At 42.8% G+C, this 26,689-nt stretch overlaps 1 protein-coding gene across 4 annotated transcripts in view; it reads left to right on the top strand.

The window, feature by feature from the left end:
• Positions 1-7,457: 7,457 nt before the first annotated feature.
• The window catches only part of PHF8 (PHD finger protein 8), a 109,682-nt gene continuing 90,450 nt past the window's right edge, over positions 7,458-26,689 (top strand). Inside the window, exons 1-2 of one of the 4 annotated variants that reach the window (XM_025989164.2) lie at positions 7,458-8,208; positions 9,132-9,321. In XM_025989164.2, coding sequence (XP_025844949.1) covers positions 9,224-9,321 — 98 coding nt within the window. In that variant the 5' untranslated portion in view covers positions 7,458-8,208; positions 9,132-9,223. The remainder of the gene's footprint in view (positions 8,209-9,131; positions 9,322-26,689) is intronic. The other 3 variants (XM_025989165.2, XM_072743378.1, XM_072743379.1) reach the window with 3 other exon arrangements.

The following is a 26,689-nucleotide window of genomic DNA, read 5'->3' as shown; positions in this document are numbered from 1 at the left end:
AAATATTTTTTTAAAAGTTTAAAGTCTCTATATAGGCATACCTAGTTGTTTTTTTTTAGGCATACCTAGTTTTATTGCACTTTGCTTTATTGTGTTTCGTAGGTAGTAGGGTTTTGTTTTTGTGGGGTTTTTTTGTTTGTTTGTTTGTTTTTTTCACAAATGGAAGGTTTGTGGCAACCTTGCATCCAGCAAATCTATTAGCACCTTTTTTTCCAACCAACATAATTTGCTCACTTTGTGTCTCTGTGTTGATCTCAGGGCCCTAGGATCAGCCACATGGGGCTCTCTGCTGAGCAGAGAGTCTGCTTCTCCTTCTCCTTACATTCTGTCTCATTCTTGCTTTTTAAAAAAAAAGCTAAAAATGATTAAGCTTAGTGAGGAAGACATGCTGAAAGCCAAGATAGGCCAGAAACTAGGCCTCTTGCACCAGTCAAATTGTGAATGCAAAGGAAAAGTTTTTGAAGGAAATTAAAAGTGCTACTCCAGTGGATACACAAATGATAAAGTGAAACAGCCTTATTGTTGATATGGAGGAAGTTTAATGATCTGGATAAAAGATCAAACCAGCTACAGCATTCCCTTATGCCAAAGCCTATTCCAGGCCCTAACTCTCTTCAACTGTGTTATGGCTGAGGGAGGTGAGGAAGCTGCAGAAGAAAAGTTGGAAGCTAGCAAATGCTAGTTCATGAGGTTTAAGTAAAGAAGCCATCTCCATAATATAAAAGTTCAAGGTGAAGCATAATGCATAAAGGTGGCTACACTAAGCAACAAATTTCCAATGTAGATAAAATGGCCTTCTACTGGAAGACGATGCTAGGAATTTCATAGCTAGAGAGGAGAAGTCAGTCAGGCTTCAGGTTGACTCTTCTTAGGTGCAAATGTAGCTGGTGACTTTTTGCTGAAGCCAATGCTCATCTACCATTTTGAAAATCCTAGGGCCCTGAATGGGGTGCCTGGCTTGCTCATTTGGTAAAGCATGTGACTCTTGATCTCAGGGTCATGAGTTCAAGCCTAAAGATTTTACAAATGGAAGGTTCATGGCATAGAGTTTACTTTAAAAAAAAGAATTATGCTAAATCTACTATGCCTGTTCTCTATAAACAGAACGATGCCTGGATGACAACACATCTGTTTACGTGGTTTGCTGAATGTTTTAAGCCCACTATGGAAACCTACAGCTCCGGAAAAAAGATCCTTTTCCAACAGACAATGTACCTGGTCACCCAACATTTTTGACAGAGATGTACAATGAGGTTAACATTGTTTTAATGCTTACTACACAACATCCATTCTGTAGCCCATGAATCAAGGAGTAATTTCGCCTTTCAAATTATTATTTAAGGACTACATTCCTAATGGTATAGCTGCCATGGTGATTTCTTTGATTAATCTAGGCAAAGTAAATTGAAAACCTTCCAGAAAGGATTCACCATTCTAGATACCATTAAGAACATTCATGATACATGGGAAGAAGTCAACATATCAACATCAAGAGTTTAGAAGTTGATTCCAAGCAGAGAGTTTTTTCCCTCTCAAAATCTTGATTCCCTTTCAGCCAAGAAAAGGTGACTGCTTCATAGGCTTGTGCCTGCAGTCAGGACCCTGCAACGGCCATCAGACTCCCGGGGGGATTTCAGGGACACAAAAGGAGGAAGGAGGACTCATCTTGTTTGCACAGCTCTAGATAGTTCTTCACCCCTCTCCCTCCACTCACTGCCACTAAGGAGTTGCTGATCCACCCTTGTGGCTCAGGAAGAGTGCAGAGCAGACAACCAGAGCTGCGCACCACAGCGCCTTCCCTTCACAGGCGTGGAGAAGGGCAGGGTGCCTGCCAGCTGAGTCTCATTCTTCCTCTGAGGCTCTGGTGGAGGTGGGTGTCCTCTGCCAGGCCCAACACATGATGTAAAGAATGAATTACATGCCTAGTTCTTACTGTTAAGGTTTGATGTACAATCACAGCTGCTGTGATATGTATTTTTATCAGTGCTTGGTTGGTTTTAAATAAAATACATGCTGTTTTTTTTTAAAAGTCATGGATGATTTTTGACTTTGAGGTGTTCAAGACTCCAGCAGAGGAAGTACTTGTAGATGTGGTGGAAACCACAAGATAGCTAGAATTAGAAGTGGAACCTGGAGATGTGATTGAGTTGCTACAATCTCATGATAAAATTAATGGCTGAGTTCTCCTCATGAATGAGCAAAGAAAGTAGTTTCTTGAGACTGAATTTATTCCTGGTGAAGATGCTGTGATGATTATTGCAATGACAACAAAGGCTTTAGAATATTACATGAATTTAGTTGATAAGTGGTGGCAGGGTTTGAGGGATTGACTCCACTTTTGAAAGAAGTTTTGCTGTGGGAAAAATGCTATCAATGGCACCAGGTGCCACAGAGAAATCATTCCTGAAAGGGAGAGTCAGTCAGTGTGGCAAACTTCATTGTTGTCTTATTTTAAGAAATTGCCACAGCCACCCTAGCCTTCAGCATTGAGACAAAAACCTTCACCACCAAAAAGATTATAACTCGATGAAAGACCAGATGATTGTTAGCATTTTTTAGCAACAAAGTATTTTAAGTAAGTTCTTGGAGCCCAAAATGCAGCTTGAACTCCTGGCCCCAAGATCAAAAGTCACATGCTCTACTGTATGAGCCAGCTAGGCACCCCAACAATAAAGTATTTTTGATTTTTTTAAAATTATTTTTTAAAGATTTTCTTTATTTATTCATGGAAGACACACACACACAGAGGCAGAGGGAGAAACAGGTTCCATGCAGGAAGCCCAATGTGGAACTCGATTCTGGGACTCCAGGATCACGCCCTGGGCCAAAGGCAGATGCTCAACCGCTGAGCCACCCAGGCGTCCCAATAAGGTATTTTTAAATTGAAGTATCTATGTTGGTTTTTTAGACATAATGCTATTGCACACTTAATAGACTATATAGTATAGTGTAAACATAACTTTTATATGTACTAGAAAACCAAAAAAGTTCATTTGACTCACTTTATCATGATATTCACTTTATTGCAGTGTTCTGGAACTGAACCCACAATATTTTCAAGATATGCCAGTATTCCTTATGCCAAAAATGGGGATAGTACTAGTACCTACCTCATAGGCTTACTTTAAGGACTGAGTTAACACATGCATGTAAAGACCCTAGAACAGTGCTTAGCACATAGTAAGTCCTCAGGTAATGTTGTCATTATTTTTCTTTTGTTTTCACTGTCCTTGTATTTTCCAGTCTGTTTTGGAGCAAACTTGTTCTTCCTCGTGTAAGTTTTTTTCCATTTCCTCCTCTTTCTCGTGTACTTTATAGTCCACTTTAGCCCTCATCATTTTTCATCTCAACAGTTATATGTACATAATCAATCCAGAGAGATGAATTGGGAAAGAGGCCATTGAGGCTCCCCCTAAGGAAGTAAACAGGGATTGAGTGGTGGTCAGGGGGTATCTTCAGCCTGTTGGAATGTTTACAACGGGAATGGATTTACTATTGTTTCTGTAATTAAAAGGAAATGTTTATAACTGTTAAGTGGAGGTGGGGTAGGGGAGGAAAGATTCCAGGGCAGCCTCCTTCTATGGCAGCCAGTTCACATCATCCACTAATGCTGGGAGGGATACAACCAGACAACACATTTCCAGGGCAGCAGCCAGATGCCTCCTCTCCATAGCAGTGCCAAGAGTTCCTTTGTCAGCAAAATCTGCCTCAGAGTCACCTCCCTGTCAGCTTTGCCTTTCCCATTTCTCTTCAGCACCCCCACCCCACCCCCTAAGAACACTGGGGAGGAACTTTCAAGAATGAGTACTACTGTACCTGGGTCAAATGCCAGCTCTTGGGAAGGCTTTCCCAACATACGAACTGAACATGTTTGAATTAGTTGTGGCTCTTTGTTCCTGTACATGTTGCTGCTACCTGTATAGGCAGCACTTACGGTTTGACTTTTTTCAGCCTTATGTTGTTCATTGACCCCTCCCTCATTAGACTGTATACTCCTTAAAGGTAAATACAGGGTCTCTTATTCATGGCTGGAGACCATACCTCAATTACCACCTGTATCTGGCCCAGTCCATCATAAATGTTCAGGAAGTGTTATTGAAATGGTGCCCTGAACTGTCCCTCACCCCACCACATTAGGACTTTTGCACTTATTCCTTCTGCCCTGTCCCTTCATATGATTCAGATCTCAGGTCACATGTCTTCTACAAGAGGTCTGCCTTGACTACCCTATCTAAAACATACTAACTTCTATCCAAAATTTTCTCTCAGAATTTGCTTTCTTTTCCTCACAGCACTCACTGCGATCTGAGATTCTCTTATTTGACTCACTTTATTGTCTGTTTCCCTAGCTGGAATGTGAATCGCAGGAGGACAGGGGCCTTCTTTTCTGTGTGCTTGCCTTTGAGTCCTCAGTGCTTAGAACAGTGACTGGTATATAGCAGGTGCTTGATAAATACATGAATGAAACTCTACTTGTTTGTTTATTGACTGATCTCACAGTAGACTGTTGGCTCCACGGAGGCCAGGATCTTATCTGAATTACTACTTCATCATCAGCACCTAGCATGGTGCCTGGTGCATAGTAGATGCTCAAGAAAGGATTTCTGGGTCAGTGAATTAATGTCCCACACACACTTTAGCTCAATGTGCTCCTAACAGAGCTTAGTCTCTTTTTCCCCACCAAACCTGCTTTTCCTTCCATACATTCTAGTTCAGTCAATGGTACCATTATCCACTTTTTAAAAAAAGATTTTATTTATTTATTTAACAGAGTGAGTGAGCACAGCAGGGGGAGCAGCAGGCAGAGGGAGAGGGAGAAGCAGGCTCCCCAAGGAGCAGGAAGCCTGATGCAGAACTCCATCCCAGGACCCCTGAGATCATGACCTGAGCTGAAGGCAGATACTTAAATACCTGAGCCACCCAGGTGCCCCACCATTATCCACTCTTGACAACCAACCCAGAAATGAACTCACACTTCCATTCATTCACCTACTATTTTCTTTTTTTTTTCAAATTTTTGTTTATTTATGATAGTCACACACACACACACAGAGAGAGAGAGAGAGAGAGAGAGAGAGAGAGAGGCAGAGACATAGGCAGAGGGAGAAGCAGGCTCCATGCACCGGGAGCCCGATGTGGGATTCGATCCCGGGTCTCCAGGATCGTGCCCTGGGCCAAAGGCAGGTGCTAAACTGCTGCACCACCCAGGGATCCCCACCTACTATTTTCAATTAGTCCCCAAGCCCTGCCTGTTCAACCTCCAAAATATTCCACTTATCTAATCTTTTTCTATCTGTGTTGCAGCTATCCTGATTCAGGCCTCATCTGTTTTTCATTACTTATGCAATAGCCTCCTCCCCCATTTCCCTTTATTTTTCCTTTTTTTTTTATGGAAGATTTCATAACATTGCATGTCACCTTTGTGCAGGGGCTGTATTAATCTTTGTGTCTTTCCAATTTTATTATGACCAAAGTGAGCTCCCTCTTGCCTCCCTGTGAAGCCAAGGAAGCTTTTGCTGCAGGACCTATCACTTTCCTTATGGTCACATGGTCATATGTTTTTATAAAGTTTGCAAAATATATTTAAAGCACAGTTGGTTAAAACTGCTGTCCCCTTCCACTGGTTTCCCCCTAGTCACACTTTCTCTTGTATTAGGTGGTGTTGGAGCTGCCTCAGACATTTTTGAGACCCAGCTAACTGGAAGTTGATTTAGGGGGTATATTGTTTGGGTTTAGTGGGATATTTACATATGGTTTGTATTTCTTCTATCTATAGTTATTACCCAGGTGTATGAATAGCTTCTTGAAATACTCTACCTTTGAGCCTAATTTTGCACTCATAAGTCTATATTCTTTTCTTAAAGTCCTACCTCACAAATTGTACAAGCTTCAGGTCCACTAAGCCTCAATTTTCCCATGGCTAAGACACAAAATGTGACTCAGTTGCTCTTTCACAAACACCTTAAGTGGTTTGTTATTGCTTACAGTATAAAATCTAATATTTTTTAATAAGCATTTTTTTAAATTTTATTTATTCAGAGAGAGAGAGAGAGACTGAGAGGCAGACACACAGGCAGAGGGAGAAGCGGGCTCCATGCAGGGAGCCTGATGCGGGACTCGATTCTGGGTCTCCAGGATCAGACCCCGGGCTGCAGGCGGCGCTAAAACGCTGCACCACCAGGGGTGCCCTTATTTTTTTCTAAATGGTTTCTCATGTGCCTCCATGCATTTGTACATGTTGATCCTTTTATCTACAAAGCTCTTTCTTGTTAATTTAGTGAACCCTCAGGTCTCCCCGAAACCTTCCTTGACAGCAGTAATCAGCTTCTGATGCATTTTCAAGACTTTATTTTGCACTTTGCAAGAGGTAGCTGTGTGCTTATTGGACCTTGTAATCCAATTGTTGACTTGCAAGCTTGTTTCCTGCAATGGCTGGCAATTTTCCCACTGAAGAGTCCGTCTTCACCAGTGTATCCTCAGGGCCTAAGCCACCATCACTTAGGAAATTGGTGTGCACACACATTATCTTCTTGTTTAAAGTGATGGACTCTTTAAGAAAATGAAATAGTACGAGGATTCCCAGAGAATATTCTAGAATGTCAGAGAATAGCGCCATCTTGAAGCCTGTGTGTGGAGTTCCATTCATTCAACCTCTTCTCCCACCCCCACCCCCAGGCTGTAGTCAGAAAATCCTGGGGTCTTGTGTATGAAAATCCTTGCACCGTATTGAAGCAAACTGAACTGTAACAGTGGGGTCAAAAAAGAGTTCAGAGGTAGCTGGGAAGTTGATAGAACCTTTACGGAGGAACTAGGGTTGAGGGACCAAAGACATAACTCCGGGGTAGTAGAGGATGCAAAGCGCAACTTCCCGGCCCTGAAACTCAAGCCACTGGTCTTCCCCAAGCCCATGTCCTCACTTGGGGATAATAACAGAGCTTTCCTCACAGAGTGAAGAGAATAAACGCTTTGGAGAACGTGCAAAACAGCCTAGCCCACTGAATCTGCTCAGTGAGCAGGAGTGGCTGTGAGTACTCCACCCGTTCCCTGGCTTAAGTCCGCCCCCACCGCCACCTATTAGTTTTGCAGTTTGCAGTCATTGAGTTCACTCCTCTCATAGGACGAGAAAGCTGCATAGGGGGAGTGGGGGTTGGCAGGAAAGGAGGGGGTGGAGGAGGAGTGAGTGAATGTGCGTGTGTTTGTTGGCAGCAGGGGTGGAGGGGTTGGGGGGGGGGGAGTGCTTAACTCCCTGTTTACCGGGAGAAGGAGGAAGGCTAAGCAGGTTCTGGCCCCACTCAAAATGGAGCCAAGCGACTGCCTCGCCTAAGATGGTGGCTTAAGGTCCTCAGTTTCGATTGCGTACCTAGAGGAACCGAGCAGGTCCAAAGCTAGCCGAATCCCGTCCCCTTTTCTCAAAAGTGGCGCCCCGCCTCTGCTGGCGTCACGCGGGAGCCGCTAGCGCCTCCCTTCCCCGCCTCTGCCGCGATTACCTCGTGTGCCCAGCCCTCATAAGATGGCGGTCAGGTAGCCTCCCCGCGGCGGCGCCGCCACTCTCAATATGGTACCTGTTTACCCCATATTTCTCCTCCCCTCTCCGCTTCAACTTCCTCCTTGTTTTGAATAAACTTTATTGACTACTTCGAATTGCCTATCACTGCCACCGGGCTTCTCCCGGCGACTTTTTGGGCAGTTATTCCTCCGACCTGGCGGCCGGCTCATCTCATTCCTGGTTGGTGTGCTCGCGGCGATCTCCTGCTGGCCCAGCGACGACGCCGTTTGCTTGTTCACCGGGCAGCCACCGGACTAGGCCCAAGCCACGGGCTCTAGTAGGCCCTAACGGCCGGGCCCGGAGCAAAACCGTGGGGAAAGCTGCCCTGAAGCACCGCCGGGAGCCCAGGGCCGCGCGACCCAGCGGGTGGTTCTGGAGGAAGACTAGCGAGGTTCGCTGCGTTGCCGTGACGATCCCAGAATTCGGCGCGCGCTGCCGGTGGGGCCGGAACTGCTGGCCGATCGTCCGCTGAGCTAGGCGCCCAGGCACTCCAGAGAGAGCCCGGCAACCGGCGCGTCGCTGGAATTGAATTCCGCGAGTGTGAGCAATCCCTGCGGCTTTGCAGATGAGGAGGTCTCTGTAGGGCTCGGGACGAAAGACATTCTTGTCACGTTTGGGGCGTGAGGAGGTTCCTGTCACTTTGGGAGGCGTGAAGAGATCTCGTAAGTTTCGGGGGCTGCAAGAATATTCCTGTCAATCTTGTGATCTGTTAGGAGATCTCTCAGTTTTGAGGGATAAGGGAGTCCTCGTCACTTTTGAGGGGGCTGTGAAGAAATGCCTGCCGGTGGGGGGAAAAATCCTTGTTTAGTTGCAGCAATGTGAGGAAATTCTAGTTTCAGAGGTTTAAAGGAGATCCTTTCTAGTTTTGGGGGTGTAGAAGGAACCCTGTTGTCTTTGAGGTAGAGGACGATCTGATCAGTTATGAAATTGAGATTTATTTCATTTGTTGGGGATGATGAGACTCCTGACTGAATGGGGATGGAATGACTTTGAGAGGGAAGGAGAAGACCATTTAAACTCTCAGCATGACCCCAGAACTGTGATTTGAGTTGGGCGCCTAGTCTTCTTTGCCTTGTTCCTGAAGGCATCGAGGTAATTCTCGAGTAATATCTGAGCCAACTTCCAGGGATCCCTCATCTCTCTCTAGTTGCCCCTATTGGGGGGGGGGGGTGAGAAGGGGATTTTTTTTCTAAGGTAACTCAGCCTATTTCTTAAGGTCTGGTTTGCGTCATAATGAAGAAAGCCCTGGGAAGAAAGGTTGTGAGCAAGGAGAGGGTACCGTGAGGGTTTAAAGAAGCTTCCTTGAAAAGGCGTCAGATGTTTCCCTGAAACCCGGAAAGAAGTTATCACTGACTCTGGGTGCAGAGGGAGGAAGGAGGGAGGGGAAAAGAAAAACTCGATGGTCAAACGCCGCCGTCCTTTATTTGTTAAGGAAATTCTGGAGGCGGTGGACTTTTCTCCGATTGCCCCCTACAGCCACACCAGCTGTGTTGCATCCCGGCAGCATTAACTGCCCATTCGTGAACTGAGGGTTGGTATCCTGGGGGACCTGATTCACAAGGTAAAAAGTGTTGTCTGTGTCCAGCCATCGTCCAGAAAGGACGCGTACTGCTGTCTCCTGCTTCTCTTGACGCTACGAACCTGGCCCGCCGCAGAGCGCTCCAAGGCCAGACGAAGATGGCCTCAGTGCCAGTGTATTGCCTCTGCCGGCTGCCTTATGATGTGACCCGCTTCATGATTGAATGTGACATGTGCCAGGACTGGTTTCATGGCAGGTAAGGAGGGCAGACCAGGCTGGACAGGTGCTTGCTTGCTCCCTCCTTTCTCAGCTCTTTTTTAGATTCCGGCTCACAACACCCACCCCCCCAGCTCCCCTCCCGCCGTGGTTAAGAATTAGTGGCAACCCCCCTCCCAGACCCAGGTTCTCTTCATCCCTCCTTGCAGACTGGGGCCTAGCTGACTGTTGGCCTCTGGGGTCTCCCCTTTTTTCTCTTTTCCTGCATATGTTTCTTCTTTGCTCCCTTTTGACTTTTTTTTCAAATTTAGAAATATTTTCAGCCACAAAGAATGTATCATTTTTGTATTCTGGCAATTTTGTTTTGCCTTAGACTCTGGCTTTGTGGGATACAGTACAATATTCTTGAGATAATTGAGTCCAACAAACAGATTTCAGTTGTGGCTTTGCAACTTATTATCAAAGTGTCCTTGGGTAAGTTGCTTTGCTTCTCTGAGCCCCATTGTCTTCGCCTATAAAATATATTTAAAATATCTGTCCTTATTATTTAAAGCATTTTGCATGCAGTCAATGAGTGGAGGCAGAAATGCAATAGTATTTATATTTCTTCAGTATTTATCTGCAGAACCATCCAACTAAACTGAATTAAGCAGAAGAGATATTGGGTAAAACAGCAGGAGTAAAACCACTAATGAATTTCCTCCATTTAACCATGTGTGCACATAAGCACCTGTCACCCAGGATCCCAGAGAGGTTAGTGTGTGGGGGAAAAATTGCTGCTATCCCATTATTGGGACTTAAACTCCCAGGTATGGAAAGAAAACCATGGGAGGAATTTTTGTACTGGAGTACAACAGAACAGTATATGGTGCCCTCCTCCTGTTACATGTGAGATTCTACAATTTTCAGTTGTCACTAGTCCCTTCCAAATGAGTTACTTTTGTCACACCCAAGATCAAACTGCAAGTGCTGGTACTGCTAAAATTCTGCTCTCGGCAGGGATTGCCCCTTGCAGCGCATTCAAATTCATGTTCACCTGATCTTTATTGAGTATTTACTACATGCCAGGTGTGAAGTTCTGTCTGTGTCTTCATGTTCTTTCCTTTAAGAGGGGACAGACCCACAGGGTGGGGCCTTTTTCTTTCCTCTAGAAATAAGCAGGATTAAGATGATTTTCAGGATTCCTGGTATCTTTGCTAGTGCTGATCAAGTCACTCCTCTGTTTAAAATTCTTTTGGTGGTTCTCCTACAGAAAAAATGCAGTCTCCTTTGTGTGACAGACAAGCCTTTTTGTGATCTACTCGTTCAGTCTCATTTCCCACCACTCCTCCTCCTGGTTCTTTCTTTATGTCCCAGCAAGAATGAACTACTTATAGTTCTGGGAAAATTTTATACTCCTTTATGCCTCTTTCTTTGTGCATGTTATTCCTACTAATGTCCTCCCTTTTACAACTCACAGCATACCTCCTCTGTAAAAGGTCTCCTTCCTTCTGGTTCCCATCGCACTTTGTGTACATCCTTATTGAAAGTAATTATTATATCACATCATAGTTATAAGTCACTCATTAGCCAGAGCTACTTGAGGGCAGAGAGCTCAACTTTTCATTTTTGGGACCCTCAGAACCTAGTTCAGTGATAAACACGTAATAGATACTAAGTGCCTTTTTGAATGAATGAATGAATGAATGAATGTGTCTTCTTAAATAAAAGCTATTGCCTGTGGCCTTTGCTTTGGATTCTGTGAGAAGTGTGTAGGTTCAAACCTGGCAAGCGACTTCTGCCCAGAATATAGAGACTCTAACTGCGCATTCTAGGAACTGAAAACTGGAACACATGCTTTCTATGTGCCAGAACCCATAGGGACTTTGCAAAAATTATTATTATTTTTAAAGATTTTATTTATTTATTCATGAGAGAGAGAGAGAAAGAGAGAGAGAGGCAGAGACACAGGCAGAGGGAAAAGCAGGCCCCTTTCAGGGAGCCTGATGTGGGACTCGCCCCGGGTCTCCGGGATCATGCCCCGAGCTGAAGGTGGCACCAAACCGCTGAGCCACCGGGCTGCCCACAAAAATAAATTATTTCAATCTACACCAACACTGAAAGTTAGATATTTCTTTTTTAAAATAATATTTTGGGTTTTTTCCTGATGATATATGTGAGACATGCTCCTTGTAGAAGAGACAAAACAATAAAGAAAGAAATAAAAATCATCTATGGATCTGTTATCTTGCATAATCCACTGTTAAATGTTTTGTTGCATTAACTCTTGTATTTTGACTTAGAATATAAAACTATGTTTTTTAAACACAGAATTATAAATATCATTTTGTAGCCTGATTTTTATTCTTACTTAACATTATAATGTATTTTACCAGGTCGTCAAGTACTCATCTAATCCTCATTTCTGATAGCCCACCATATATATGTGTCATCAGTTACTTGGTCATTTCCTCTGTGGTTGGATACTTACCATTATTTCTACTTTTTTTATAATATAATGTGATATGAGGGAAACTTTGGGGATTCTGGAAATGTTTTTTTTTTTTGGAAATGTTTTTTGTTTTGATATGGGGTGCTGGTTAAAACAAAAAGAAAAACATTATGGTGAACATTGTTGCACAATAGAGACTTGACATTTATAACAAACACAACTGAGGACTTTAAGAATTCCAAATTAACAAATATGGAAATGGGTTTATGGGCCAGGGTCCTCCTCAATCACATTTCTGTGGTGAGTCCTGTGTTTCTGTGAACACCTAGACAGGTTAATTGCCTTAATGTTTTTTTCCATGAAAGAGACCAAGTTTTTATTTCTTTTCATGCTTCTCTCTATGGGCTAGCAGAAAACAAGGAAGCCAGCTGAGAATCAGGTCTTTGGTGGGTTGCTCTTGCTTACTCAGTGCATTGTGTTCATGCACATGCATGTGCACACACACCAGGCTCCCTGTGCTTCTTATAAGATTATACTTAAATACAATTGCAAGTTCCTCAGTGTTGTGGACTTTTCATGGTTGCTCACAATAGTTAAACTCACAAATGCCTATAGGTGATAGAAATTTGTCCGCATCTCTGATGACTTCCATAGGCTAGATTTCTTCAAGTCCAGTTAGGGATTAGTAATGCCAAGTTACTTCCTGGAAAGGTTATAATAAGGAAGATGACTTCCATTTTGCTGATGAGAATCTAGAATTCATGGAATTACTTTCTGAATCTGGATTTGAACTTAGAGTTACCTGGCTCCACAGCTTAGGTTCTCGAACGTGGAAAAAAGTTGGTATTAGCTTTATTTCTCCTACTGTAAAGGGTAGGTTTTTGCTAATCACTTTGATTTGTAGAGCAGTGGTTCTCAAACTTTAGCATTCATCAGAATCACTTGAGAGACCTATTAAAAGACAAGATAGGGGATGCCTGGGTGGCTCAGTAGTTGAGCATCTGACTGGCTCAGGGCGTGGTCCTGGTGTCCTGGGATCAAGTCTCACATCGGGCTCCCTATGGGGAGTCTCTGCCTCTCTCTCTGTCTCTCATGAATAAATACATAAAATCTTAAAAAAAAACAAGGTAAGTAGGCCACACTTTCAGGGTTTCTGATTTAGTGGGTGAGTTGGGGCTACCCTCAGAACCACTGATATAGACCATTATTCTGTGTCGATTCCTTTTCTTTCTGTGGAGTGTGACAGCTTCTGATGTTGGGGGATGTGCAGGCTAACATACCATTATTGTATCCTGTTCTCAAAGTGTAGTTCATTAGTAGAATTTGTTAAAAATGTGAATTCTTGGATGCCTGGGTGACTCAGTGGGTTAAGTGTCTGCATTTGGTGCATTCGGCTCAGGTCATGCATGATCCCAGGGTCCTGGGGTCGAGCCTCACATTGGGCTCCCTGCTCAGTGGGGAGCCTGCTTCTGCTCCTGCTCCCCATGCTTGTGTACTCTCTCTCTCAAGTGAAATCTTTTTTAAAAATAAGAATTCTTGGGCTGGGATCCAGGAATCTCTAATAAAAAGAAAGATTCTGATGCACTCTAACTTTTGATAATCGTATATTGGTGGAGAATTAGGTGGTGAGCATTTATCGATGTCTAGGGCTTTGGCAAAACCTCACCGCTTTGCAGTTTTCCTATCTATAAAGGAAGCATTGGTTGGCACATCCAATGTGGATGTGACTGGAGGTGACTCTAAACTCTAGAAGAAATGGCACTGGCTTCAGAACTGGGTTCGAATTCTGACTCTTTTCAACAAAGGATTTCATCTCTGAAGTCTCAGTTTCCCCAAGACTGGTTGTGATGATTTTTTAAAAAAATTTATTTATTTACTTGAGAGAGAGCAAGAGCAGTGGGGAGAGGCAGGCTCCTAGCTGAGCAGGGAGCCCCACATGGGGCTTGATCTCAGGACCCCAGGATCATGACCTGAGCCAAGGCAGACTCTTAACCAATTGAGCTAGCCAGGTGCCTGCCCCCCTTTTTAAAGGTTTTATTTGGTTGTGATGACTTAAATAAAATGATAATAAAAAGATACTATAGGCCTTTGTTTACTGAATACTAGCTAATGTGCCCCCCCACTATGTTAAATACTTTGCATAGTTATCTTTATTTAATCTTTAAAAAATTTAATTGTTTTTAAATTATGGATTATATTTAATAGTTTTAGAACTGTTAACATTATTTATTTAATATTGAGTATGTTGTGGTAGTTTGTGCTTTCCAAGGAATTAATACATTTCATTTAAGTTGTCAAATTTTTTTTTTAAGATTTTGTTTATTTATTTATGAGAGACAGAGAGGCAGGTATCGCCTTTTTTTTTTTTCCCTTCAAAGATTTTAATGGAGATTATTGCCTAAACATTTTTTAATCCATCTGAGAAAAGTTAGTTTTAGATTCAGAGAGCAATACAAGCACAGAAGCAGGAAGTCTTTCTAGTTTTGAGGATACAGGAGGCAAGATAGAGGAGTAAAATCTGAAATGGTTTTAACCCAAAATCTTCTAGAAAGTTCAAAAGATGGATACTAGGAAAATTTCACTTTTCTAGGCCTTGGTAGGATAATTCTGAAAGTTCTATCATGGATTGGTGACTTTTGACAAGGTCACAATAAAAAAGACAAAGCTGGGCATCCCCAATAAACATCTTTAAGGCTCTGACTAATGGTCAAAATGTACTAATGTTTGGTATCAGAACTGTTTGTATAAAGTGAGGACCTCATACATGGGGGAAGAGACTTAAGGGACACTTGAGGCAAGGAATAGAACCCAGAAAATGGGTAGAAGATCACAGGTAGTACACTATTTGCAGCTTTAACACTGATATTTGTTAGGTTAAACTCTTCCAATTTCTCAGAGCACCTGAGCTAGCTTTACCTTTGCTATCACCTGCATGTACAGGACTGGGCAATCATATCCTCATACTCCTTGTACAAGATACTCCCATTTGCCTCAACCAAAAGGATGCTAATGGGAACATACTTATAAGGAACAGGCAGAGGGAGAAGCAGGCTCCATGCAGGGAGCCCGACATGGGACTCGATCCTGGGTCTCCAGGATCATGCCCTGGGACAAAGGGGGTGCTAAACCGCTGAGCCACCCAGGCTGCCCTAAATTGTCAAATTTAAGTGTGTAGAGTTGTTCACAGTATTCCCGTATCATTTTGATATCTGCAGGCCGGCTGTGTGGTGATATTTCATTCCTGATATTGAAAATTTGTATCTTCTCTTTTCTTTCTCAGACTCAGTAGACATTTGTCAGTTTTATTGATCTTTTCAAAGAACAAGCTCTTTTTGTTCATTAACATTCTCTGTTGTCTTTCTGTTTTCAATCTCATTGATTTCTGTTTTTATTATTTCCTTCTGCTTGCTTTGGGTTTATTGTGCTCCTCTTTACCTAATTTCTTGAAGTAGGAGCTTAGGTTATTGATTTGAGACTTTTACTGTTTTCTAATGTAAGCACTTAGTATTATTTTTTTATATTTAATAAACTTTTTATTTACATTGGGGGGAGGGATTTATTTTATTTTTATTGTAATTCAATTTGTCAACATATAGTATAACACCCAGTGTTCATCCTATCAAGTGCCCTCCTCAGTGCCCATCACCCAGTCACCCCATCCCCCCCAACCTCTCCTTCCACTACCCCTTGTTCATTTCCCAGAGTTAGGAGTCTCTCATGTTGTGTCACCCTCTCTAATTTTTCCCACTCATTTTCCCCCCTTTGCCCTACAATCCCTTTCACTATTTCTTATATTCCCCGTATGAGTGAAACCATATGATGATTGTCCTTCTCCGACTGACTTACTTCACTCAGCATAATACCCTCCAGTTCCATCGTCAAAGCAAATGGTGGGTATTTGTCCTTTCTAATAGCTGAGTAATATTCCATTGTGTATATATTCCACATCTTCTTTATCTATTCATCTGTCGATGGACACTGAGGCTCCTTCCACAGTTTAGCTATTGTGGACATTGCTGCTATAAACATTGGGGGTGCAGGTGTCCTGGTGATTCACAAATCTGTATTTGAGGTAAATACCCTGTAGTGCAATTGCTGGGTCATAGGGTAGCTGTATTTTTAACTCTTTTAGGAACCTCCCCACAGTTTTCCAGATTGGCTGCACCAGTTCACATTCCCACCAACACTGCAAGAGGATTCCCCTTTCTTCACATCCTCTCCAACATTTGTTGTTTCCTGTCTTGTTAATTTTCCCCATTCTCACTGGTGTGAGGTGGTATCTCATTGTGGTTTTGATTTGTATTTCCCTGATGGCAAGTGATGCAGAGCATTTTCTCATGTGCTTCTTGGTCATGTCTATGCATTCTTTGGTGAAAATTCTGTTCATGTTTTTGCCCATTTCATGATTGGATTGTTTGTTTCTTTGCTGTTGAGTTTAATAAGTTCTTTATAGATCTTGGATACTAGCCCTTTATCTGATAGGTCATTTGCAAATATCTTCTCCCATTCTGTATTATTAATTTTCCTCTTAGTACTGATGTAGCTGTGTCCCACCAATTTTGATATGTTTTCCTTTTCATCTAGTTCAATGTAATTTTTTTTTAATTAATTTTTATTGGTGTTCAATTTACCAACATACAGAAAAACACCCAGTGCTCATCCCGTCAAGTGTCCACCTCAGTGCCCATCACCCATTCCCCTCCAACACCCGCCCTCCTCCCCCTCCACCACCCCTAGTTCGTTTCCCCGAGTTAGGAGTCTTTATGTTCTGTCTCCCTTCCTGATATTTCCCAACATTTCTTCTCCCTTCCTTTATATTCCCTTTCACTATTATTCATATTCCCCAAATGAATGAGAACATACACTGTTTGTCCTTCTCCGACTGACTTATTTCACTCAGCATAATACCCTCCAGTTCCATCCACGTTGAAGCAAATGGTGGGTATTTGTCGTTTCTAATTGCTGAGTAATATTCCATTGTATACATAAACCACATCTTCTTTATCCATTCATCTTTCGATGGACACCGAGGCTCCTTCCACAGTTTGGCTATTGTGGCCATTGCTGATAGAAACATCGGGGTGCAGGTGTCCCGACGTTTCATTGCATCTGAATCTTTGGGGTAAATCCCCAACAGTGCAATTGCTGGGTCGTAGGGCAGGTCTATTTTTAACTCTTTGAAGAACCTCCACACAGTTTTCCAGAGTGGCTGCACCAGTTCACATTCCCACCAACAGTGTAAGAGGGTTCCCTTTTCTCCGCATCCTCTCCAACATTTGTTGTTTCCTGCCTTGTTAATTTTCCCCATTCTCACTGGTGTGAGGTGGTATCTCATTGTGGTTTTGATTTGTATTTCCCTGATGGCAAGTGATGCAGAGCATTTTCTCGTGTGCTTGTTGGCCATGTCCATGTCTTCCTCTGTGAGATTTCTCTTCATGTCTTTTGCCCATTTCATGATTGGATTGTTTGTTTCTTTGGTGTTGAGTTTAATAAGTTCTTTATAGATTTTGGAAACTAGCCCTTTATCTGATACGTCATTTGCAAATATCTTCTCCCATTCTGTAGGTTGTCTTTTAGTTTTGTTGACTGTATCCTTTGCTGTGCAAAAGCTTCTTATCTTGATGAAGTCCCAATAGTTCATTTTTGCTTTTGTTTCTTTTGCCTTTGTGGATGTATCTTGCAAGAAATTACTGTGGCCAAGTTCAAAAAGGGTATTGCCTGTGTTCTCTAGGATTTTGATGGACTCTTGTCTCACATTTAGATCTCTCATCCATTTTGAGTTTATCTTTGTGTATGGTGAAAGAGAGTGGTCCAGTTTCATTCTTCTGCATGTGGATGTCCAATTTTCCCAGCACCATTTATTGAAGAGACTGTCTTTCTTCCAATGGATAGTCTTTCCTCCTTTATCGAATATTAGATGACCATACATTTCAGGGTCCATTTCTGGGTTCTCTATTCTGTTCCATTGATCTATGTGTCTGTTTTTGTGCCAGTACCACACTGTCTTGATGACCACAGCTTTGTAGTACAACCTGAAATCTGGCATTGTGATGCCCCCAGCTATGGTTTTCTTTTTTAAAATTCCCCTGGCTATACGGGGTCTTTTCTGATTCCACACAAATCTTAAAATAATTTGTTCTAACTCTCTGAAGAAAGTCCGTGGTATTTTGATAGGGATTGCATTAAACGTGTAAATTGCCCTGGGTAACATTGACATTTTTACAATATTAATTCTGCCAATCCATGAGCATGGAATATTTTTCCATCTCTTTGTGTCTTCCTCAATTTCTTTCAGAAGTGTTCTATAGTTTTTAGGGTATAGATCTTTTATCTCTTTGGTTAGGTTTATTCCTAGGTATCTTATGCTTTTGGGTGCAATTGTAAATGGGATTGAGTCCTTAATTTCTCTTTCTTCAGTCTCATTGTTAGTGTATAGAAATGCCATTGATTTCTGGGCATTGATTTTGTATCCTGCCACGCTACCAAATTGCTGTATGAGTTCTAGCAATCTTGGGGTGGAGGCTTTTGGGTTTTCTATGTAGAGTATCATGTCATCGGCGAAGAGGGAGAGTTTGATTTCTTCTTTGCCAATTTGAATGCCTTTAATGTCTTTTTGTTGTCTGATTGCTGAGGCGAGGACTTCCAGAACTATGTTGAACAGCAGTGGTGAGAGTGGACATCCCTGTCTTGTTCCTGATCTTAGGGGAAAGGCTCCCAGTGCTTCCCCATTGAGAATGATATTTGCTGTGGGCTTTTCGTAGATGGCTTTTAAGATGTCGAGGAAAGTTCCCTCTATCCCAACACTCTGAAGGGTTTTGATCAGGAATGGATGCTGTATTTTGTCAAATGCTTTCTCTGCATCTAATGAGAGGATCATATGGTTCTTGGTTTTTCTCTTGCTGATATGATGAATCACATTGATGGTTTTACGAGTGTTGAACCAGCCTTGTGTCCCAGGGATAAATCCTACTTGGTCATGGTGAATAATTTTCTTAATGTGTTGTTGGATCCTATTGGCTAGTATCTTGTTGAGAATTTTTGCATCCATGTTCATCAGGGATATTGGTCTGTAATTCTCCTTTTTGGTGGGGTCTTTGTCTGGTTTCGGAATTAAGGTGATGCTGGCCTCGTAGAACGAATTTGGAAGTACTCCATCTCTTTCTATCTTTCCAAACAGCTTTAGTAGAATAGGTATGATTTCTTCTTTAAACGTTTGATAGAATTCCCCTGGGAAGCCATCTGGCCCTGGACTCTTGTGTCTTGGGAGGTTTTTGATGACTGCTTCAATTTCCTCCCTGGTTATTGGCCTGTTCAGGTTTTCTATTTCTTCCTGCTCCAGTTTTGGTAGTTTGTGGCTTTCCAGGAATGCGTCCATTTCTTCTAGATTTCCTAATTTATTGGCATACAGCTGTTCATAATATGTTTTTAAAATCGTTTGTATTTCCTTGGTGTTGGTAGTGATCTCTCCTTTCTCATTCATGATTTTATTAATTTGAGTCTTCTCTCTCTTCTTTTTAATAAGGTTGGCTAATGGTTTATCTATCTTATTAATTCTTTCAAAGAACCAACTCCTGGTTCTGTTGATCTGTTCCACAGTTCTTTTGGTCTCGATATCATTGAGTTCTGCTCGAATTTTAATTAACTGTCTTCTTCTGCTGGGGGTGGGGTCTATTTGTTGCTTTTTCTCTAGTTCCTTTATGTGTAAGGTGAGCTTTTGAATTTGAGATCTTTCCAGTTTTTGAATGGATGCTTGTATTGCGATGTATTTCCCCCTCAGTACTGCTTTTGCTGCATCCCAAAGATTTTGAACGGTTGTATCTTCATTCTCATTAGTTTCCATGAATCTTTTTAATTCTTCCTTAATTTCCTGGTTGACCTTTTCATCTTTTAGCAGGATGGTCCTTAACCTCCACGTGTTTGTGGTCCTTCCATACTTCTTGTCGTGATTAAGTTCTAATTTCAAGGCATTATGGTCTGAGAATATACAGGGGACTATCCCGATCTTTTGGTATCGGTTCAGACCCGATTTGTGACCCAGTATGTGGTCTATTCTGGAGAAAGTTCCATGTGCACTTGAGAAGAATGTGTATTCAGTTGAGCTTGGATGTAAAGTTCTGTAGATATCTGTGAAATCCATCTGGTCCAGTGTATCATTTAAAGCTTTCGTTTCTTTGGAGATGTTGTGCTTAGAAGACCTATCCAGGGTAGAAAGAGCTAGATTGAAGTCACCAAGTATAAGTGTATTATTATCAAGGTATTTCTTCAGTTTGGTTATTAATTGGTTTAAATATTTGGCAGCTCCCACATTCGGGGCATATATATGGAGGATTGTTAAGTCCTCTTGTTGGATAGATCCTTTGAGTATGAGATAGTGTCCCTCTTCATCTCTCACTATAGTCTTTGGGGTAAATTTTAATTTATCTGATATAAGGATGGCAACCCCTGCTTTCTTTTGAGGACCATTTGAATGGTAAATGGTTCTCCAACCTCTTATTTTCAGGTTGTAGGTGTCCTTCTGTCTAAAATGAGTCTCTTGTAGACAGCAAATAGATGGGTCCTGCTTTTTTATCCAGTCTGAAACCCTGCGCCTTTTGATGGGGTCATTAAGCCCGTTCACGTTCAGAGTTACTACTGATAGATATGAGTTTAGTGTCATCATGATATCTATTCAGTCCTTGTTTTTGTGGATTGTTCCACTGAACTTCTTCTTAAAGGGGAATTTTAAGAGTCCCCCTTAAAATTTCTTGCAGAGCTGGTTTGGAGGTTACATATTCTTTCAGTTGCTGTCTGTCTTGGAAGCTCTTTATCTCTCCTTCCATTTTGAATGAAAGCCTTGCTGGATAAAGTATTCTTGGTTGCATGTTCTTTTCATTTAGGACCCTGAATATATCCTGCCAGCCCTTTCTGGCCTGCCAGGTCTCTGTGGAGAGGTCTGCTGTTACCCTAATATTCCTCCCCATAAAAGTCAGGGACTTTTTTTCTCTTGCTGCTTTAAGGATTTTCTCCTTATCTTTGGAATTTGCAAGCTTCACTATTAAATGTCGAGGTGTTGAACGGTTTTTGTTGATTTTAGGGGGGGATCTCTCTATTTCCTGGATCTGAATGCCTGTTTCCCTTCCCAGATTCGGAAAGTTTTCAGCTATGATTTGTTCAAATACATATTCTGGCCCTCTGTTCCTTTCGGCGCCCTCAGGAACCCCAATTAAACGTAGGTTTTTCTTCCTCAGGCTGTCATTTATTTCCCTTAATCTATCCTCATGGTCTTTTAATTGCTTGTCTCCTTTTTCCTCAGTTTCCCTCTTTGCCATCAACTTGTCTTCTATGTCACTCACTCGTTCTTCCACCTCGTTAACCCTCGTCGTTAGGACTTCTAGCTTGGATTGCATCTCATTTAATTGATTTTTAATTTCTGTCTGATTGGATCTAAATTCTGCAGTCATGAAGTCTCTTGAGTCCTTTATGGTTTTTTCTAGAGCCACCAGTAGCTGTAAAATAGTGCTTCTGAATTGGCTTTCTGACATTGAGTTGTAATCCATATTTTGTAACTCTGTGGGAGAGTGGGCTGTTTCTGATTCTTTTTTTTGAGGTGAGGTTTTCCTTCTAGTCATTTTGCTCAGTGCAGAGTGGCCAAAAACAAGTTGTATTGGGAAAAGGAGAAAAAGAGAGAGAAGGAAAGAAAAGAGAAAAAGAAAAAAGAGAAAGAGGAAAAAAAAAGGGGGGGGGGAAGAGAAGAAAAAGAAAGAAAAAGAAAGAAAGGAGATAAAAGAAAAAAAAGGGGGGGTGGGGCGGGGTAAGCAATCAGAAATCAAGAAGAAAGAAAGAAAAAAAAAAAGCACAAAACAAAACAAACAAATAAAAAAAAAAACACACAAAAAAAAACCAAAAACAAAAACAAAAAAAAAACAAAAGCAAAAACCACGGGGAGTATCTTCCGATTCTGTGTACTTTAAGTCCCTTGACTTCCCTTGGAACTGGTCCGTCTTGCTGGTCTTCTGGGGGAGGGGCCTGCTGTGCTGACTCTCAGGTGTTAGCACTTGGGGGAGCTGCTCTGCCCCTGCCTGGTGCAGGGCTCAGTGGGGGTTGTTCACCCCGTGAGGCCCCAGGAGGAAGCCACAGTGGCGGGGGCAGCTCTGGGACCCTGGGGTCAGCTCCCGCAGTAGCTCCGGGTCTCTCCGGCTGCAGGGCCTGGGGGCTCCCGGGCGGGGCCGCTGATCTGCTCAGTTCCAGGCAGGAGCGTCCTTGCTGTCCTGGGCCCTCCCGGCCTCTGCCTGTCCCGGGGGAGGCCGGATCCTGGGCTGTGTCCCGGCGCCCTATGCTCTGGGGCCTGCGCTGTTGGATTCGCGCTCCCGCCCCGTAGCCCCCTCCGCGGAGCCGCCGCCCGAGCCCCTCCGAGCTGTTCCCGGAGCCGCGCCGCCCCCTCCGTGCGGAGCTTCTTCCTCCACCCGAGCCGCCGCCGCCGCCGCGCTGCTCCCGGAGCCCCGCAGCCCCCTCCGCGGAGCCGCCGCCCAAGTCCCTCCGAGCTGCTCCGGGTCCCGCCGAGCGCTGCAGCCCTTAGGGAGCTCGGTGCACTCTCGGGGGCGCAGTTCCTCTGTTACTGTCCCCGGGAGCCCGAGGGCATCCCCGCCTTTCTGGGGATCCTGCTCCAATTCCCCGGGAGGCCTTTCCGCGGGGAAGGTCGGTGCAGCTCCTGCTCCTCCGGGACGGGGCTCTCCTGTCCTGGGGACACTCGCCCCGGCCTCAGCCCGGCTCCTCGCGGGGCCCCTCCCCCTTGGAGGCCTTTTGTGTCTTTATTTCTTTTTCCCCGTCTTCCTACCTTGATAGAAGCGCGAACTCTTCTCACTGTAGCGTTCCAGCTGGTCTCTCTTTAAATCTCAGGCCGAATTCGTAGATTTTCAGGATGATTGGATGGTTTTCTAGGTAATTTGTTGAGGACAAGTGACCTGGAGACCCTACTCCTCCGCCATCTTGCCCCTCCCCCCTCTAGTTCAATGTAATTTTTAAAGATTGATATATTTATTTCAGAGAGAGAGGGAGGGAGGGTGGTGGGGGAGGGGGTGGAACAAGGGAGGGGCAGAGGGAGAGGAAGAGAATCTCAAGCCTAGTCTACCCTGAGTGCAGAGCCTGATGTGGGGTTGGATCTCAGGACTCTGAAAGGGTGACCAGAGCCAGAAGCAAGAGTCAGGTGCTTAACTGCCTGACCCACCCATGTGCCCCTAGTTCAGTGTAATTTTTAATTTCCTTGGAGGCTTCATGTTTGATCTATGAATTGAATAGCAGTGTGTTTAGTTTCCAATTGTTTGTAGATTTTCCTTTTATTCTGTTACTGATTTCTGGTTTGGTTTCATGGTCAAATAATATACTCTGTATGATCAGTTTCTTTAAATGTATTAAGGTTTAGTGGCTCATTGGTTGAGCATCTGTGTTTGGCTCAGGTCATGATCCTGGAGTCCCGGGATGAGGTACTGCATAGGGCTCCCTGCAGGGAGTCTGCTGCTCCCTCTGCCTATGTCTCTGCCTCTCTCTCTGTGTCTCTTATGAACAAATAAATAAAATCTTTAAAGAAATATTTGAGGTTTGGGATCCCTGGGTGGCGCAGCGGTTTGGCGCCTGCCTTTGGCCCAGGGCGCGATCCTGGAGACCCGGGATCGAATCCCATATCGGGCTCCCAGTGCATGGAGCCTGCTTCTCCCTCTGCCTGTGTCTCTGCCTCTCTCTCTCTCTCTGTGACTGTCATAAATAAAAATTTAAAAAGAAAAAAAAGAAAAAAGAAATATTTGAGGTTTGTTTTATGGCCTGGGATATGCTCTGTCTTGATAAATGTTCCATGGTCACATGAAAAGAACCCTGCTATCGTTGGGTTTTCTATAAATGTCGATTTACTCCTGTTGGTTGATGGTGTTGCTGAATTGTTCTCTGTCCTTGCTGATTTTCCTTTTTTTTCTTTTTTAAAAGTTTATTTCTCTTTTTTTTAAATAATGAATCTATTTTTTATTGGTGTTCAATTTGCCAACATACAGAATAACACCCAGTGCTCATCCCGTCAAGTGCCCCCCTCAGTGCCCATCACTCATTCACCCCCTGCCCCGCCCTCCTCCCCTTCTACCACCCCTAGTTGATTTCCCAGAGTTAGGAGTCTTTATGTTTTGTCTCCCTTTCTGATATTTCCTACCCATTTCTTCTCCCTTCCCTTCTATTCCCTTTCACTATTATTTATATTCCCCAAATGAATGAGAACATACACTGTTTGTCCTTCTCCGATTGACTTACTTCACTCAGCATAATACCCTCCAGTTCCATCCACGTTGAAGCAAATGGTGGGTATTTGTTGTTTCTAATGGCTGAGTAATATTCTATTGTATACATAAACCACATCTTCTTTATCCATTCATCTTTCGATGGACACCGAGGCTCCTTCCACAGTTTGGCTATTGTGGACATTGCTGCTATAAACATCGGGGTGCAGGTGTCCCGGCGTTTCATTGCATCTGAATCTTTGGGGTAAATCCCCAACAGTGCAATTGCTGGGTCATAGGGCAGGTCTATTTTTAACTCTTTGAAGAACCTCCACACAGTTTTCCAGAGTGGCTGCACCAGTTCACATTCCCACCAACAGTGTAAGAGGGTTCCCCTTTTTCCACATCCTCTCCAACATTTGTGGTTTCCTGCCTTGTTAATTTTCCCCATTCTCACTGGTGTGAGGTGGTATGTCATTGTGGTTTTGATTTGTATTTCCCTGATGGCAAGTGATGCAGAGCATTTTCTCATGTGCATGTTGGCCATGTCTATGTCTTCCTCTGAGATTTCTCTTCATGTCTTTTGCCCATTTCATGATTGGATTGTTTGTTTCTTTGGTGTTGAGTTTAAGAAGTTCTTTATAGATTTTGGAAACTAGCCCTTTATCTGATACATCATTTGCAAATATCTTCTCCCATTCTGTAGGTTGTCTTTTAGTTTTGTTGACTGTATCCTTTGCTGTGCAAAAGCTTCTTATCTTGATGAAGTCCCAATAGTTCATTTTTCCTTTGTATCTTTTGCCTTCGTGGATGTATCTTGCAAGAAGTTACTGTGGCCGAGTTCAAAAAGGGTGTTGCCTGTGTTCTCCTCTAGGATTTTGATGGAATCTTGTCTCACGTTTAGATCTTTCATCCATTTTGAGTTTATCTTTGTGTATGGTGTAAGAGAATGGTCTAGTTTCATTCTTCTGCATGTGGATGTCCAGTTTTCCCAGTACCATTTATTGAAGAGACTGTCTTTCTTCCAATGGATAGTCTTTCCTCCTTTATCGAATATTAGTTGACCATAAAGTTGAGGGTCCGCTTCTGGATTCTCTATTCTGTTCCATTGATCTATGTGTCTGTTTTTGTGCCAGTACCGCAGTGTCTTGATGACCACAGCTTTGTAGTACAACCTGAAATCTGGCATTGTGATGCCCCCAGCCATGGTTTTCTTTTTTAAAATTCCCCTGGCTATTCGGGGTCTTTTCTGATTCCACACAAATCTTAAAATAATTTGTTCTAACTCTCTGAAGAAAGTCCATGGTATTTTGATAGGGATTGCATTAAACGTGTAAATTGCCCTGGGTAACACTGACATTTTCACAATATTAATTCTGCCAATCCATGAGCATGGAATATTTTTCCATCTCTTTGTGTCTTACTCCATTTCTTTCAGAAATGTTCTATAGTTTTTAGGGTGTAGATCCTTTCCCTCTTTGGTTAGGTTTTTTCCTAGGTATCTTATGCTTTTGGGTGCAATTGTAAATGGGATTGACTCCTTAGTTTCTCTTTCTTCAGTCTCATTGTTAGTGTATAGAAATGCCATTGATTTCTGGGCATTGATTTTGTATCCTGCCACGCTACCAAATTGCTGTATGAGTTCTAGCAATCTTGGGGTGGAGGCTTTTGGGTTTTCTATGTAGAGTATCATGTCATCAGCGTGGAGGGAGAGTTTGACTTCTTTGCCAATTTGAATGCCTTTAATGCTTAAAGGGGAATTTTAAGAGTCCCCCTTAAAATTTCTTGCAGAGTTGGTTTGGAGGTCACATATTCTTTCAGTTCCTGCCTGTCTTGGAAGCTCTTTATCTCTCCTTCTATTCTGAATGAGAGCCTTGCTGGATAAAGTATTCTTGGGTGCATGTTTTTCTCATTTAGGACCCTGAATATATCCTGCCAGCCCTTTCTGGCCTGCCAGGTCTCTGTGGAGAGGTCTGGTGTTACCCTAATACTCCTCCCCATAAAAGTCAGGGATTCCTTGCTGATTTTCTATCTAGTTCAATCAGTTGTTGAGAAGGAGGTATTGAAGTGTCCAGCTCCAGGTGTCAAATTTGTCTCTTTCCTTTCAGTTCTATCATTTATTGGCTCACATTTTGCAGCTTTGTTGTTTGATGCATATGTATTTAAGATTGCTACATCTTGGTGAATTGATCTTTTATTATTATCATGATGTCCTTTGCTGTCTCTGATAGTTTTTCTGCATGGAATTCTACTCTATGTGATATTAATATAACTACTCATTTCTTTGGATTAAAGGTTGCATGGTATATCCTTTCTCATCCCTTTACTTTCAGCTTACATTATTTTTTGAAGATTTTATTTATTTATTCATGAGAAACAGAGAGAATGAGGCTGAGTCATAGGCAGAGGGAGAAGCAGGCTCCTCGCAGGGAGCCCAATGTGGGACTCAATTCCTGGACTGGGATCAGACCTTGAACCAAAGGCAGATGTTCAACCGCTGAGCCACCCAGGTGTCCCTCAGCTTATTTCATAGTACATAAAATGAGTTTCTTGTAGGTAGCATATCGTTCAGTATTCTTTTTACCCACTCCGCCTGCCTCTTTTTTGGTCTGCTTAGGCCATTTCTACTTAATGCAGTTATTGATATGTTGGGGCTTAAGTCTGTCATTTTGTTTTATTTTCTGTTTGTTTTCTCTGTTTTTTTCTCTGTTTTCTTAATCCTACCCTTCTGTGGAATTTTCTAG

Source organism: Vulpes vulpes, chromosome X (genome assembly GCF_048418805.1).
Source record: "Vulpes vulpes isolate BD-2025 chromosome X, VulVul3, whole genome shotgun sequence".
In the NCBI taxonomy this organism is placed as follows: Eukaryota; Metazoa; Chordata; class Mammalia; order Carnivora; family Canidae; genus Vulpes; species Vulpes vulpes.
Note: the sequence above shows the minus strand (reverse complement) of the source record. Positions and strands in the feature narration are given on the sequence as shown.